The sequence below is a fragment of the Pogona vitticeps genome, chromosome 6, assembly GCF_051106095.1.
Source record: "Pogona vitticeps strain Pit_001003342236 chromosome 6, PviZW2.1, whole genome shotgun sequence".
NCBI classification, from domain to species: domain Eukaryota; kingdom Metazoa; phylum Chordata; class Lepidosauria; order Squamata; family Agamidae; genus Pogona; species Pogona vitticeps.
In genome coordinates, this window is record NC_135788.1 from 69,000,330 (window position 1) to 69,016,613 (window position 16,284).

Here is a 16,284-nt window from a genome sequence, read left to right on the forward strand (position 1 = left end):
CTATTTTAGCCCAAACCTTTCCCAAAGGACAGACAAATGTGAAGTGCAAGTGGAGGGGACAGAATTGCAGCTGGAGAGTGGTAAACAAATAGTCAGAGAATACCTTACTATCATGAATGAGTTCAGATCTCCAGAGCCGGATGAACCACACCCAGGAGTATTGAAGGAACTGGCTGAAGAACTCTCAGAACCACTGTCCATTATTTTCTTGAAATCATGGGAAATGGGTGAAGTGCCAGATGACTGGAGGAGGGCTAATATTGTCCCTATGTTCAGAAAGGAGGAATCTGGGAACTATACACCTGTCAGCATGTACAATCCTAGGGAAAATTCTGGGATAGCTTATAAAGCAGTCACTATGCAAGCACCTAGAAAACAATACAGAGATAACTATAAGCCAACATGGATTTGTCAGGAACAAATCCTCCCAGACTGATCTGACTTCATTTTTTGATTGGGTAACCTCATTAATACACAGATGAAATGCTGTAGACATAATATATCTGGACTTCAACAAAGCTTTTGACAAAATGCCTCATGGTATTCTGACTAGCAAGCTAAGTAGTGTTGGCTGAAAGGAACAACTGTCAGGTAGATACATTGTTGGCTACAAAATTATACTCAGAGTGATGAATAATGGCTCCTTCTCAAACTGGGAGGAGGTAACAAATGGGGTACCTCAGGGCTCATTCCTGGGCCCAGTGCTCTTTGACATTTTTATTAATGTCCTGGATCTGGGGATACAGAGAAAGCTAATCAAATTTGCAGATGACACAGAATTGGGTGAAATAGCTAATACCCTGGAAAACAGAAACGAAATTCACAATGGACTTAAGCACTGGTTTGAAAATGACAGAATAAAATTCAACAGGGATAAGTGTAAAGTACTGCACCTAGGAAAAAGAAACCAAATGCACAGTTACAAGATGGGGGATAAGTGGCTCAGCAATACTACAAGTGAGAAGGATCTTGGAATCACTGTAGATCACAAGCTGAATATGAGCCAAAAGTGTGATGTGGCGACAAAAAAGGCAAATACTATTTTAGGTTCCATTAACAGAAGTATAGTCTCCAAATCCAGAGACGTAACTATTCAGCAATGGTTAGGTCTCATCTTTAGTACTGTGCCCAGTTCTGGACACTGCACTTCAAGAAGTATGGTGACAAATTGGAACAAATTCAGAGGAGGGCAAGAAAGATGATTAAGGCTGGAAACCAAGCCCCATAAGGAAAGACTGAAAGAATCAATTACCACGAGAGGTGGTGAATGCTCCAGCACTGGAGGCATTCGAGAGAAGTTTGAACAACCACCTGACAGATATCTTTCAATTTGTATTCCTGCCTGAACTCGATGGCCTTATAGGCCCTTTCCAACTCAATTATTCCATGATTGTATGATTGTACGTGCGACTGCTATTCGAGATTGTGAAGAATGGGTGAGGTGGGAAATGCCATTTTATGGATGATAATGGCAAAAAATGAAATGGAAAAGGAAAAGGAAAAGGAGAAAGAGTGGTTTAAATATGAACAGATTTATTTCAGTGTGAGCTTTTGTAGATCAAAATCCACTTCTTCAAACATTCTAAAGTAGAATTAGATTCACAAAAGCTCACACTGAAATAAACCCGTTAGCCTTTAAAATGCTACAATAGTTTATCTTCCTTATTCTTTTTGATTTTCTTCTTTTTAATTTTTTCAACGTGCAGAGACAACTAACAGCTACTTATGAGTGACGATTACACAAATGGTCAGCAATCTCTGGTGCATGATTTGTGAACCACTGCTGAGTTTAAAGCATTGTTCATCTTTCTCTCATTTTCTGATATATAAGTGAGATGAATCCCAGCGGATGTGGAGTGGGATCTGTGTCCCACACAAACTAAATTAAATCAGTGGATTATTTGAAATGATTATTACATTTGACATCAGGGGACATATTTTTAATTATGGTGGTTCTTTACACATTTCTGTGACATAGTATCCAATTTGTTTAATTTGCTCTGGATATGGTGAATAGTAGATAAAAAATAGCTTCCAGTTTTACTGTACTGAAGTAACCCTTGCATAGTACAAGATCCTTCCTTTGATATTAAATATTTCTTAATAGTTAATATTGTTATACATTATTTATCCAGAACAACTAATCATTTAACATTAAATTAGGTTTACAGAAAATATATGAAATTACCCCTGCCATCTTGTATTAACAAATTGAAGTTTAGAATGAGAAATTTCAAGGTAATGTGTCTGCTGCTTTCTCACATCCCTACCTATAATGCCTTATTACAGCCTTATTATTGTGTTGCTTCCATCAGTTCCATCCTCCAAGCTGGGTCATAACCAGCTGTACTAGGAATTTGGCTCAGGGTCCACAAAACCCACACAAAACAGACTTAATCCCATCTGCTTATTGCTGAATTGCTGCAATACTTTCTTTTTTAAGGAATTACCTTACTATTAAGTGGGAAATGCCTTGTTAGATGCACATCCTCATTGACCTTTTAATATATCTGCTGCAAAATGTCTGCTTACCCATCTTGATCAATATAATTTATAAATATATTGATAATTATGAACGTATATTCTCACACAGACATTTACAAATATATACACAAAATATATTGATACAACTGATTTGTTCCCTCTATTTGTCTTTTGCAGGTTTTATTGATTTCATAGTGGAGCCCACTTTCACTGTGCTGACCGATATGACAGAGAAGATTGTAACACCTCTCATTGAGGAAGCCTCCCACTCTGGCATGACAGGATTTAGGCGTTCCAGGTTAGTGTGACACTGTAAAATTTGCAATGGGAGCTTAGTTCCCAACTGCAATACAGTCTCTCTCTCTCTTTCTCTCTTTCTCTTTCTCTTTCTCTTTCTCTTTCTCTCTCCTCTTACTTAATGCTTTGGATGCAGATTTAGTCAGACAGATAGGAGACCCATTTAAATCCATGGAACTTAGGTTATGCTTTACTTAACTTGTCCCATTGATTCAAGTGGATCTGCTTCAATGATTGCTAAATAATCCAGTGGCTATAATCTGGAACTCCATGGGCACAGGAGCTTCTAATAATGTAGAATTCTTATACAGTGGTGCCTCGCATAACGAGCACAATGTTTAACGATGAATCCGCATAGCGATGCGGATTTTGCGATCGCTAATGCGATCGCATACCGATGTTTGAATAGGGCAAAAATCGCTTTGCGACGATCGGTAAGCGTTTCGCTTACTGATCTTCGCATTGCGATGTTGGGGGAACAGCTGATCGGCGGTTCCAAAATGGCTGCCGGAACACCCAAAATGGCCGCGCACAGCATTTTCACGCACTGCCCTCGCTTACCGAGGGCACGAAAATGGCGGCCGGATGAGGAAACTTCAATCAACTGTGAGTTTGGGCCCCGTTGGAATGCGTTCCAATGGGCTTTTCAGTTCCGTTTAGTGATGTTTCCCCATAGCGAAGGTTAATCCGGAACAGATTAACCTCGCTATGTGGGGCACCACTGTATCTCAAAGGCTTCACAGAACATTCTCATGTATTATTGCTAGCAATCCAACTGCAAAATGGTTTGGAAGAAGCAATGCTCGATACAACCATGGGATGTACTTTATAATTACAGGAAATGTAATTAATTATGAAATGAGAATAAGATTATTTTATGATCAAGTATGGAGTTACTACATAAAATATATTTTGGATAATTTTTTTTCATAGTTTTTTTTTTATGGGGCAGGATGGAGCACTATTTTATATAGATGGGTTTGTTAGCTAATATTTTCCTGTAAATATTAAAATGAGTAGCTGTTTAGTGCATATTTCATTTAGGAGACACATATTTTAAAAGGAAATAGAAAAATACCTAGATCACTTTAATTTGCACAGCGAAGTAGAACAGATTCAGGACAGACCTAAAGTTCTATAAGGTATTGTGCTAAGATGCATGTACAATCTCAACCTAGAATAAGCTGTCTCAAATCACACATGCTTTGAAAGTGGATAAATCAGTCCAGAGAGAGAATGAATAGGATTGCTGTAAAGAAAGGCAAAACTATTTATTTATTTATTTATTTATTTGTTTGTTTGTTTGTTTGTTTGTTTGTTTGTTTGTTTGTTTAAAAATATTTTTACCCCACCTTTCTCCTTGAAAAGGACACAAGGCAGCTTCCAGCATTAAAAGACAATATTTAAAGTTGAAAACAATGAGTGTACAATGGTGGTTAACATCATTAAAAGGCAATATTACAGCTAAGAACAATAAATATACAAATATTTTTTAAAATGCTGCTCCAAGAAATGGGAAACACAAAAAAGGAAAACACAAATAGTACTAAAAAGCCAGTCAAAGCAGTAACAGAAGTTCCACTCATATAACATTTTTAATGTCTATGTTCTGAAAAAGTAATATTAGTGATGATAATGATAGTGCAAAAATAATTCCTGTTATATTATGCAATCCCAGTCTGAACAGCATCAGTCCCTCAGAAGTTAAAAGATCAAGTGTCAAGAGCACTGGATCTGAAGGAAGTGCCTCACTCAACTGTTCCATACTCACTGTGGATTTCAAATGTTTTAAAACCACCTGGACTGAGGTGGTACAACAAAACAGAGAGAAGTGGAAAGCACAAGCAGCCAAAGGTAATAACTAGTGGGCTTATGAATAAGAACTAGCAAAATCTCAATTGTTATGGTCAGTGGTGGGTACATTTGTATGTATACTCAAGTACATTGGGAATTTTCTGTATAAAGACTCTTGAATGTTCACAACAGAGGTATGCTCAAAGAAACTACAGTGGTGCACCACAAGATGAATGTAATTCATTCCGCGAGAATCGCTGTCTTGTGAAAAAATTGTCTTGTGAGGTTCCCTATGGGAACCTCGCAAGACGAATGAAATTTATTTGTCTTGCAAGGCATGGGTCTCGGGGGGGGGGAACATCTTGCGAAGCAAGGTCATAGAAGAAACCGTTTTGTGAGGCACCATAGCGATTGCAAAAACCCATCATCGTGCGGGTTTTTCGTCCCGCAAGGCAATTGTCTTGTGAGGCACCACTGTATTGTGATGGGAACCTCAGGTACTAGTGGGATGGTTAATAATTAATATTGTTATTATGTTATTTATCCAGAACAATTAATCATTTAACATGAAATTAGTTTACAAAAAATACATGCTCCTTTCTTTCTGGCCCCATACTTTATGGTTCCTTCTCAGTGCTTCCCCAGGACAAAAAGGAGCCCAAGACAGCATCAGAACCTGAAACTGAAGGATAGAAAGCTTTCAATTAGTTTAGATTAAATTTTATTAACCCTGTTGATGATGTCAGCTGGTTTTGTGGTGTAAATGTCATCTGGCATTTGTAGTGTAAATTTACACCCATAAGATGTTGATCATTGAATTTGGAGTTCATTGGAGAAAAGGAGGAATATAAATATGACAAACATAGAAACTTCCTTATCCAGAGCTCATAGAAGTTGCTGGCTGTGGTATTCTGGGAGGAGTAGCCCATAGAAGTAGAACTTCTAAACTCTTCTAAGCTGTCATCCCAAACATGTGCAGTAACAATAAACAGCCAATGACACTTTGGTGTTGGAAAAAAAGAGCAGAAACACCTTAGCACATCACTTTGGAAAATTAAATTCCCAATTCAACTGACAAAAGAAACCACCCGCTCTTTATAATTAAACTGTGGTGCATGTGCAGGTGTAAAGAATTACTGTTTAGATGGTTTTTAAATAGCTGCTGCAAGTTATGCATTCTAAAAGGTAGAACAGAGTGGAAAAGTGTGCATCATATTCAAGGGCAGCCCACGGTGTCCTACTACCTGAGGTGAGAGGAGACACTGCTGGCTCCGCTTACAGACTCCATCTTGACTATTGCCATCTATTGGGGCCTATGTCCTGAAACTTGAAAGGAGATATGAATTACCATTCTGAAAATTCACCAATTGTTTTTCTCACTCTCTTCATTCCTGTTAATGTTGTGCTTGCTTTTGCTGAGGATGCAGAAGAAAAAGCAAAGAAAGAAGCTGAGGAGAGTTCTCAACAGGGAGTGGATGAGAAAAAAACAGAAGGACATGAAGGAAAAAAGCCATCTGAGGAAACTACTGCCACCATGTCTGACAAGAGTAAAGAAGGGAATTCAGGAGAAAGTAAGAGCACAGAAATCAGTAAGACTAATGTAAATGGGACTCATCAAACCAGTGCTGGCAGGCATGAAGCTTCTCAAGGGAAAAATCTAACTCAGGTGGAAAAGGAGACGAAGTCCAACTCAACAGCAGGAGAACAGAAACAGCAGGTACAAAATGGTAAGTGCTTATTTACAACCCTCTCTCCTGAGATAAACTCACTGCCAAGTTCACAGAGTACTGTTTGATAGATCTGGAGAAGATAAATGGATTTCTTGTAAATGTTCTAATGGATAGTCTAATGATATCATAGAATGAACATTGGTATACACACACTGAAGCAGAAATTGGAAGTATCCCTTGATAGAGGGGACTGGTGACCCCAGATGGCTTCCCATAGGCCAAGTGATATATCCTCGGAGGTTCCAGTTCCGGTAGGATGCTGCTGCAGCAGCATTCTCTCCCTCACTTTTTGCTGTTTTGATTTTATTCAACCCTTTTAATTTTTATATATAGTCTTTTTTTAAAAAAAAAAACTACACTTAACTCCCTCTAAATAGCTTCTAAATGGCTCTCGAAGAAGCTTCTGAAGCCAAGCGTTTAGGGAGTCAAAACAACCTCCAGAATTCCTGTTGCTTTGCCAACACAACAAGGAAAAGGGGAGAAGAAACGGCTGAACTGCTGGCCTGCCATCCTGAATTGTGTTATTCCTCCCTATTCTCCCCTGAGTCAACAGTGAGAATTTATCTTCAGGTTGGACTTTTTCTTTTTTCTCCCTGCTGACTCCCACGTTTGCTTCTGATGTATTGAGACCACTGTTGTTTCTGCTGCTGTTTTCTTCCTCAACCCCAAATGTCCATATGATGGTTGCCAGGATCTCTTCTATTTTATGCTGGGGGTTCTTGGGGCGTCATTGGTGGCATCCTTGTGAACAACTCGGGGTTGGCAGTGGAGTCCCTGTCCAATACTGTTGTGAAGAAATTCCTACTGAAATCTGAGTGATAAAAATGTTATTTTGCTTCACTTGCATTAGAGCTGAGGAAAGCAAAAGAAAAGGTTTAGCTTTCTTACTGCATGCAAATGCTTAATTCCACTGATTAAGCTGTGCTCTGCATAATCCAGCCAGCAGGCAGTTGTGTGAACTGAGGTCATACTCAGGACTATTAGTCTACAGGTTTTGCTGTTATGGGACAACAATTTGAGAACATGGTTGATGTGAGATCTCACACCTGATGACTCCCTCAAATCTGTTTCATCTTACCTCTGCCAGTTCTGGGCTTCTTTGTGAAAAAGGGAAGGGAAATGGTGCACACAAGGAAAACATATAAAGATTTAGTACTCTCTACCATATATCTTCAACAACCGGTAAAATCAAAGAGTCAAGTTTTTAAACAGACTAACGGCTTTTCTGTCTAAATTAAAACATGCTTCATTAGAGCAGGAGCAACTACTGGCAAATCCTAAAGCATTCTGTCAAAGCTCAGCTGTCTCAATCAATTCAGAGCCTAGGACCCCTAAACATGATAAAGACAAATTCCATTCAGAAATTTCCAGATTTAGCACTGACCTGCCCAAAAAGGGGGAATACTTGGCAGCATTTAAATATAGGGATCTCCCAAGTCCCCATCTGAGATCAAGGCCCTCACTGTTTTGATGTAATGAAGACACAAAACATGCTATTTGCAAATAAAATACAAATCCTCTTACACGATATTTCAGCTATCAAACAACAAACTGAAGATCTTAAGCAAATTAACCATGAATCAGCATGATATTGAATCCACCCTTGAATCCAGCTCTAACCAGCATTCCAGTCACAACAAAATGCCACTTCTGTGAAATACCTCATCCAACTGCTGATGTACAACTTAATGTTAGTACTCAAGTCAATTTTTCAGATGTCACACTGGAGGCCTCTGGCTCAAGTGAGAAGGTATTAAACAAACCTACAGAGCCGGGATCCCACCCTCCCAACGATGAAAAGAAAAGAAAGAGAGGATTGGAAGGAAAAAAGAGTAAGAAGACCAAAAACAAACAAACAAACAAACAAACAAAAAAACCCCAAAATCAGAAGTGCCACAATAGAAAATATAAACCATCCAGGAGGAACGTAAATATGCAGATTCCTCCACATTGTAATTTCAATTCTAAGAGACTGTTCCAACTGCTGGAGGTACAGGATAAAGAAAATGGAAGGATAAAAACCATTCCAAATCAGACAAGAAAGCTATTGAAGCCACAGATCAAGTCACCTGAAGTGCCATTTACTCCCTTATTTCCCCCAGAAGCTGAGGACCTAAATTTACATACAGTAACTATGGATCTCCTGCCTTCCAATTTACCTAACTTGGAACTTATATCCAACTCCTTATCTCCTGCCATAAGCCTGGAGGTAGATGAGACCCATGTTAAAGGCAAATTAAATCAGTAACTAAATACTGTGTCAGCTCTACCCTTACTTCCTCCAGTATACAAGGATCTAAACCCAGTGACTGCAATTGCGGACTTTCTGTCTCAAATCATCCAGTTCGGAACTTTTACCTAGCACTTCGTCTCTGGACAACAATATACAATCAGATAAAAGTCCTGCTGAAGGTAAACCTCTTCAGTCACCCAAAATATCAATGGTGCTTTCAAAGAATCACTTAGCGTTTCTTAACTTTCCTAAGCCCAATGGAAAACTAACTCAGCTAGGAAAGAAATGTCACCTCTTGCAAATTCTTGAAGAGGCAGGACTGTATCACCTGTCAATGGAAGGCATAGAGAATATTGAATATCTTTGCTTTATTAATCCCACCTATGGGATAAAAGCAACTTTCACAGGCCCAGCTTCTGTGTATTCTATACTTAGACAAAGGCAGGCTTTTGCTAGTTTAGGGGTTCAGGTGAAGAGGCACTGTGTCAATGCCATAATCCAACTACTGACCAAAGACTGGTCTGCTAGGGATGGACAAATTATAGAACAGGATAAATCTTTACCAACTTATAATTTAATACGCTTAGACCTTAGTAATGCAAATTCAAGATTTGAGAATTTAAACTCCCCTGGTCATAGAAGCAAAAACCTCACCTACAATAACCAGTTAAACAGAGACACAAGCGACACCCTCCAAAGCTCTCTGGAAGTAAGAGACTACTTTCCAGAGGGTACTCCGATAGTGCCTACGATGATCTCTGAAGAGGAGAAAGTTCTAATTGACAGGTATTTCACTTTGCCTATAACAGAACAACAGCATATCATAAACAGGCTTCAAACGCTTATCCATAATTTAGTCGGTAATTCATTTAGTTTAAATACCTCGCAAGAGCAAGCAAATGAACTTCAAACAACATCTGCAGACTTCTGTCCAATGGCATCACAAGCTTCCTGTATAGAAATCCTATCAGAGGATGACCCGGCACATAGACTGCTATTAACAGATTCAAGGATCTGCCAAGCACCACCGCCTCCAGCCAGATCATTATGTTTACAGTGGTGCCTCGCTTAACGAGCACACCATTTAATGAAGAATCCGCATAGCGACGCGTTTTTTAGCGATCGCATTGCGACATTTTGAATGGCAAAACATTGCATTACGATGATCGGTAAGCGTTTCGCTTACCGATCTTTGCATTGCAATGTTATAAAAACAGCTGATTGGCAGTTCCAAAATGGCCGCCGGAAGAAAAAATGGCCGCCCGCTCCATTTTCGCGCCCTGCCCTCGCTTACCGGGTGGCAAAAATGGCGGCTGGATGGGGGAATCTTCGCATAGCGATGAGTTTTCGCCCCATAGGAACACATTAAACGGAGTTTAATGCGTTCCTATGGGTTCCCCCCCGCATAGCAACGAATCTGATTAGCGAATGTGACGGCTGCGATGACGTCACCTGCCTATCATGGTTATGCTGGAACCCATCTGCCTATAGCAGAGCAGGAGGTGGGACTCCAGGAGGTGGAGCTGTGTATATAAGGGGGGGGGAGTGAATGATGTGAGTCAGTTTTAGTTTTTGAGAGTTAAGAGTTATGGAGAGTTAGAGTGAGAGTTGAGTTAGGGCATGAAGTACTGAGTTAGTTAAGGTCTGAGAGAGAGTGTGTATGAGGGGATACTTTATTATTACTGATTGCCTTTTTATTTTAGTTGATCAAGTGATTTACCATTCCTTCTGCTGTTATCAATAAAATACAAGTTTTTATTTTTAAAATCATACATTTGTCTGAAGAGTCTTATGAAGGAGTGGTTGGTGGCAGCGTAAATAAAGTGTGAATGAGAGAGTGTCCTGACCATTGTGACGATAAAGAGGGACGTCACAGCGACGTTAATCCTGGAACGGATTGACGTCGCTATGTGGGGTACCACTGTAGTTGATTTGGTTAAAGCCCCCTCTATAGAAGATAATAATATAACTCAAACAGGTTATTTTCAAAATAAAACACAAAAAGTTACAGCAGAAATTAACATAAACCCTCAGTTGACAGCTAAGACAAATACCACGACTACACCCGAAACCGAGGTGCATGCAGCACAGAATTATATAACTGATGATAAGCTTTTAGGCTTAGACATCATATATGAACAACTACCCTCACATTTGTATGATGCAGTAACTGATGGACAGCCATCCAGCAAGGAAATTGGTTCCAAACCCAAAGGTATAAGTTCTGCCACTAGTATTGACAATGTACTTGGAATAAGTGAACAGAAATTACTACCTCTTTCTCCAGGTCTTAACAGATGTCTTATCAAAGCCATATCCTGGAACATTGCAGGCTGGCCTTCCAAATTGATAGACAAAGACATTAAAGATTTCTGCTCTCAATTTGAAATTATCTTTATTCTGAAAACCTGGGTGACCTCTATGGGTTTCCATTCTCTCCCAGGTTTTGCCACTCATGCACGACCTGCCAGCAAACTGGAAACTAGAGGCACAGGGAGGTGTGGCAACTTTAATATCAGTTGATAGTAACCCAGAAATTCTAGAACTTGATATGGGTCTCAGCAGTAACATCCTAATCCTACAGATTACCTGGCCACTAGGCATTAAAATCTTCTTGCTAAATGTGTATTGTCCCCCACAATATTTGAGGCATTAAAACATTATCAGAATTAGACCAGGCTCTCCCAACTCTCTTTAAGCAGTCTATTGACCTTCCAATCTTGTTAGCAGGTGATATGAATGCCAGAATAGGGGGAAATAACTATAAAATAGGAGATGCATTGGCACTTACAGCAGAAGATTTAAGGATCAAGGGGTTAATAAAACCGGAAAATATTTTTTGGTCGCATCTATAAATATCACCTGTATATATGTAATGGAACAGAGGTAGACACAGACTCAAGTTTATACATATTCATTGGCCCAAAGGGCAAAAGTGTGATAGATTATATGGTTCTTTCATACTCAGTATTGACGTTCTTTGGAAATTTTAAAGTTCTTAGTAGGCCTGAGAGCGATGATATGCCAATTCAACTGTTACTTTCTTTATCAATTAGAAAACAATTAACAATAATACCATGCAAGGAAAATGTGATAGTTCATGGTGAGAGAAGGTTGCGATGGACTGGAAATTTACAGGAACAGATAAATTTATTTCTAACGTCTCCCAACCTTTTATTTTTAAGAGAACAAATCCTTACTTCCGCCAACCATTTAGAAATTTTTGACAAAGTTGTTAAAGTAATTAGACCTTTTTTGTCTTCTTCTAAGCCTGCTTGCACAGACAGAAAATTATATCAAGGATGGTTTGATGCCCAGTGTGCCACCCAGAAATGTATCCTGGCAGGAGCAATAAGGAGACTAAGGTTAGAGGATTCACCAGAAAACTTTTCTTCCTATGTTCAGCTCCGCAGAGAATATAAAGTCCTGCTTCAGCAGGAGAAGGAAGAACACCCAAGGAAATCTTGGTTAGAGTTAGGTGCAGCAGCTTTGAAAAGAGATATGGCCAGGTTTTGGTCATTAGTGTCAAAGGGAACCAATACTTATTCTGGTGCCTTAGGCCAGTGGTTCTTAACCTTTGTTACTTGGATGCTTTTGAACTGCGACTCCCAGAAACCCCAGTCAGGACAGCTGGTGGTGAAGGCTCTGGGAATTGCAGTCCAAAACTCCTGAGTAACCCAAGGTTAAGAACCAGTGCCTTAGGCAATCAAATAACCTCCTCACAACAGCAAGCCCACTTCTCGGCTCCTTATAGTCATATCATTTCTGGGCCTAAACCAGAACCATTCATTAGTACGGTTTAATTCTCTTTCTCATTTTGCCCTGACTGGGACCCAGTCACCCCAGATGAAATAAATAACTTGGATCACCTCTTTGCCCAGTAACAAAGCTCCTGGTGAAGATGAGCTCTCAGGAGAGTTAAGTCAAATACCACCCGGTGGTGTGCAGTGCTTGCTAGAATGTTCACATATATAAACCAACATGGGAAAACACCTCAGGGTTGGGGCGGAAGTACAATTGTCCCTAATCACAAAAGAGGCTCTAAAGCTGACCCAAACAATTTTAGACCAATCACTCTTCTCAGTGTTGTCTCTAAACTGTACTCCAAATATTTACTGGGCAAATTAGAGTGCTGGGCTGTTGAAAACTCAGTAATAGCAGAAGAACAGGCAGGGTTCCAAAAGGTAAAATCTATTTTAGATCAATGTTTTGTACACCATTTAATACAAAAATACTCTCAATTAGGTAAGAAGGAGCTGTATGTTGCCTTTGTGGATTTCAGTTCAACCTTCGACCTCATAGATAGAGCCCATCTGTGGCAAAAACTTTCTGCCACCAATATAGATAGGAGGCTATTGTTTTTAATTCAGATGCTTCACTCTAACACCAGCTTCAGGGTAAGGCTTGGGGCAAATGGCCTATTGTTTGAGTAAATTCCAACAGAAAGAGGAGTCCATCAGGCATGCCTGTTGGCCCCTTTCCTCTTCAATTTCTATATTAACAACATAGTCCAAGAATTGAGCAGTTTGGAATTTTTCCCACCCACAATTAGGAATGCCAAACTCTCAGTCCTTCTATACGCAGATGATATTGCAATGGTCTCCACAACATTAGTTGGTATGCGAAGACTCTTGGCCAATTTTAGCAAATTCTGTGCAAGAGAACACCTGACCATCAATTACACCAAAACTAAGGTTGTAGTTTTTGGAAAGAAGAGGAAATTCCATACACAGAAGCTTGATGGCAAACCCATCGAGCAGCTATGCAATTTTAGATATCTTGGCCTTTGTTTCAATGCCCAACTTTCATGGAAATATCATCTGAAAGCAATTAATCTGAAAGCATCTCAGTTCTCTCAGTCTCTTTTGCGGTTTACTTCAACCCATGGCAAGAGGTTAGTGGTCCCTGCAGTTGAGGTGTTTGCCAAGAAAATAGTACCCCAAATAACATATGGTGCAGAGATATGGGGATATATAAAGACTCACACTGAAGAAGTGATCCAAAATTCTTTTATTGTCTCGCATAACAAATCCTCTGCATATCTAAGGGCCAAAGTAGAACTGATTCCAATTGAAACACATCCTCATATTGTGCTGGCCATGTATTGGCTGAAATTGGCCAGTATGAATGATTCCTGCCTTCCTAGGAAGTGCTACACAGAACAGCTTCAGAATCCATCTCAAAAATCCTGGGTGAATTTAGTTAGACCCATTTTGCAGAACTATGGGATTGACAGAGACTCCCTTCCTACCTCTGTTTCAAATTGACCTAAGCATCTGGTTAAAGAAAAAATATGTCTTTAAGAGGCAGATCTCCGTGCGATCTCAGAAATGTCCTATTCCTGTTGCTTCCCTTTATATAAAACATCATTCTGTTTGGAGGACTACTTTGTTAATTTAACCTCAGCCCCTCTAAGAAAAGCGTTTACAGCTCTGCACTTTCAGTGTATGCCAACAGCTATATTAGTAGGAAGATATGAAAGTGTTCCTTTTGATCAAAGACTTTGTATATGTGGATCAGGAGAAGTTGAGGATGTTTCTCATTATTTGTTAAGATGTCCTTTATATGATCACCCCAAGAGCAAATTCCTTGCAGGCATACTTAGAACTTTGTGTGACAGCCCTCCTCTGGCTCAACTTGGTATACTGCTTGTGAGCAGGAATGTAATTACTACCCACCAGGAAGCAAAATTTGCCCTGGCAGCAAAGAAGTTTCGTGCCAAGCATCAAAAGTCCTCAATCTTTCTTTTTAAAGTGTAATTGTGATATGACAGTGTCACATATGTTTGATGCTGTCATTGATATATTGCAATGACCTATGGTTTTAAGCAATCAACCAATAAAGTAAGACATAGGCCAAATGGCAAAGCACTTGAAAAACTGGTTCCATGAGAACCAGTGATCTCCTAGGCATGGACCCCATGAAGTCACCCTGAGTGAAGGACAAGTTGCTTCTCCTGGCTACATCAGTACTGCATGCAGTGGAGTTGGTTAGACCCTGGCTAGCTTGATGCTGACATCTGACTCAGGGTGGCTTCACTCACCCCATACCTTCCATCAGTGGAAGGACATAAGGCAAGTGATGTAAATATTCAATGCTGACTGAAATCTTGTTGCTTAACATAGTAACTTGCACTGGAGTAAGTGGGGATTTGATGAGTCAATTCCTCTATAAATTCCATTGATTCAGATGGGCCTATTCTAGCTCCAACTTCCTTTAGTGCACTGGAGTAGACCAACTGAATTAATGAGGATTTGGTGCATTAAGCCCTTGGTAATTTTCATTGATTCAAATGGGACTACTCTAGTTGTAAGTTGCTTTAACACAGTAAATGACAAGTAGAGCAGGTCCATCTGAATCTATGTCATTTATGGAGTAGACTCAGCAAATCCATGGTGATTCAATGGGCCTACTCTAATGCAATTTACTATGCTAAAGCAATAAGATTTCAGTTGTTATCTCCAGTCACTGATAGAAGAGAAAAATGAGAATCCCTCTCATTGCTGCTTATTTTGCCAGCTGGGAAGGTGAACTTCATAGGATGAGAGGAAATCTGCTGTTGTCTCAAACCACTGATTGGAGATGCTAGTGTGACTCTTCTGCATACCTTCAGCAATCCCAGGGATAGTCAGAAGACGTTTCTTGCTCCATGTTGTGTGACTTGATTGATTGACTGATTGACTGATTGATTTTATATGCCACCTTTCTCTCCATAGGGGACCCAAGGCAGCTCACAACAATTAAAACCATACAATAATAACAGGTTAAAAGTACCATAGAAAAGTATGTATTTTTAAAAACACAATAAAACATTGAATAAGATTAAAAACAATTTTGAATTTTTTTAAAAAATATATACATTTCATAAATGGGGTGTTCCCTAGACTCCCCCTTATTGGTTAAAAGCCTGCCTGAAAAAGAAGGTCCTTGCCTGATGACAGAAGGACAAGAGGGAGGGGCAACCTGGCAGTGCATTCCAAAGCCTGGGAATAACCACTGAGAAAGCCCCCTCTTGGGTCCTCACCAAATGAGCTTGGGAAGATGGGCCTCCCCAGAAGATTTTAAAAGCCTAGTAGGCTCATGTGGGTGGGACGTGGTGGCGCTGTGGGCTAAACCGCAGAAGCCTGTGCTGCAGGGTCAGGGGACCAAGCAGTCGTAAGATCGAATCCACGCGACGGAGTGAGCTCCCGTTGCCTGTCCCAGCTCCCGCCAACCTAGCGGTTCGAAAGCATGCAAATGCGAGTAGATAAATAGGTACCATCTCGGTGGGAAGGTAAACAGCGTTCCTTGTCTAAATCACACTGGCCATGTGACCATGGAAAGATTGTCTTCGGACAAACGCTGGCTCTATGGCTTGAAGAGCGGGATGAGCGCCGCCCCCTAGAGTCGGACACAACTGGACAAAAATTGTCAAGGGGAACCTTTACCTTTTACCTTTAGGCTCATGTGAGATGGCACAATCCTTCAAGTAGCCTGTACCCAAGCTATAAGGGGCTTTGTAGGTAATAATCATCACTGATTTGAGCCCCAAAACAAACTGACAGCCAGTGAAGCTGTTATAATTAGGGAATTATATACTCCCTGTAACCAGCACATGCTGAACCAGCTAAAGTTTCCAAATACCCTTCAAAGGCAGTGCCATTTGGAGCGCATTGCAGTAATCAAGATGAGATGTAACTAAGGCATCATAGCATCCTTCCTTCCTTCCAGCTCAGTGTTCTGTATAGCAAAATACCAACATCTGTG

General features: G+C 40.1%; 1 protein-coding gene across 20 annotated transcripts in view; it reads left to right on the forward strand.

Annotated features, from left to right (window-relative positions):
- PDE1C (phosphodiesterase 1C) overlaps positions 1-16,284 on the forward strand; it is a 480,765-nt gene that overhangs the window by 407,394 nt on the left and 57,087 nt on the right. For 15 of the 20 annotated variants that reach the window (XR_013537377.1, XR_013537378.1, XR_013537383.1 and 12 more), the window contains 3 exons: positions 2,662-2,782; positions 4,460-4,635; positions 6,003-6,302. Coding sequence is in view for 11 of the 20 variants with exons in the window: in XM_073003804.2 (XP_072859905.2) it covers positions 2,662-2,782; positions 4,460-4,635; positions 6,003-6,302 (597 nt within the window). In the remaining 9 variants the exon portion in view is untranslated. Of the gene's footprint in view, positions 1-2,661; positions 2,783-4,459; positions 4,636-5,995; positions 6,303-16,284 lie in introns of all 20 variants that reach the window. The other 5 variants (XR_013537380.1, XR_013537381.1, XR_013537384.1 and 2 more) reach the window with 1 other exon arrangement.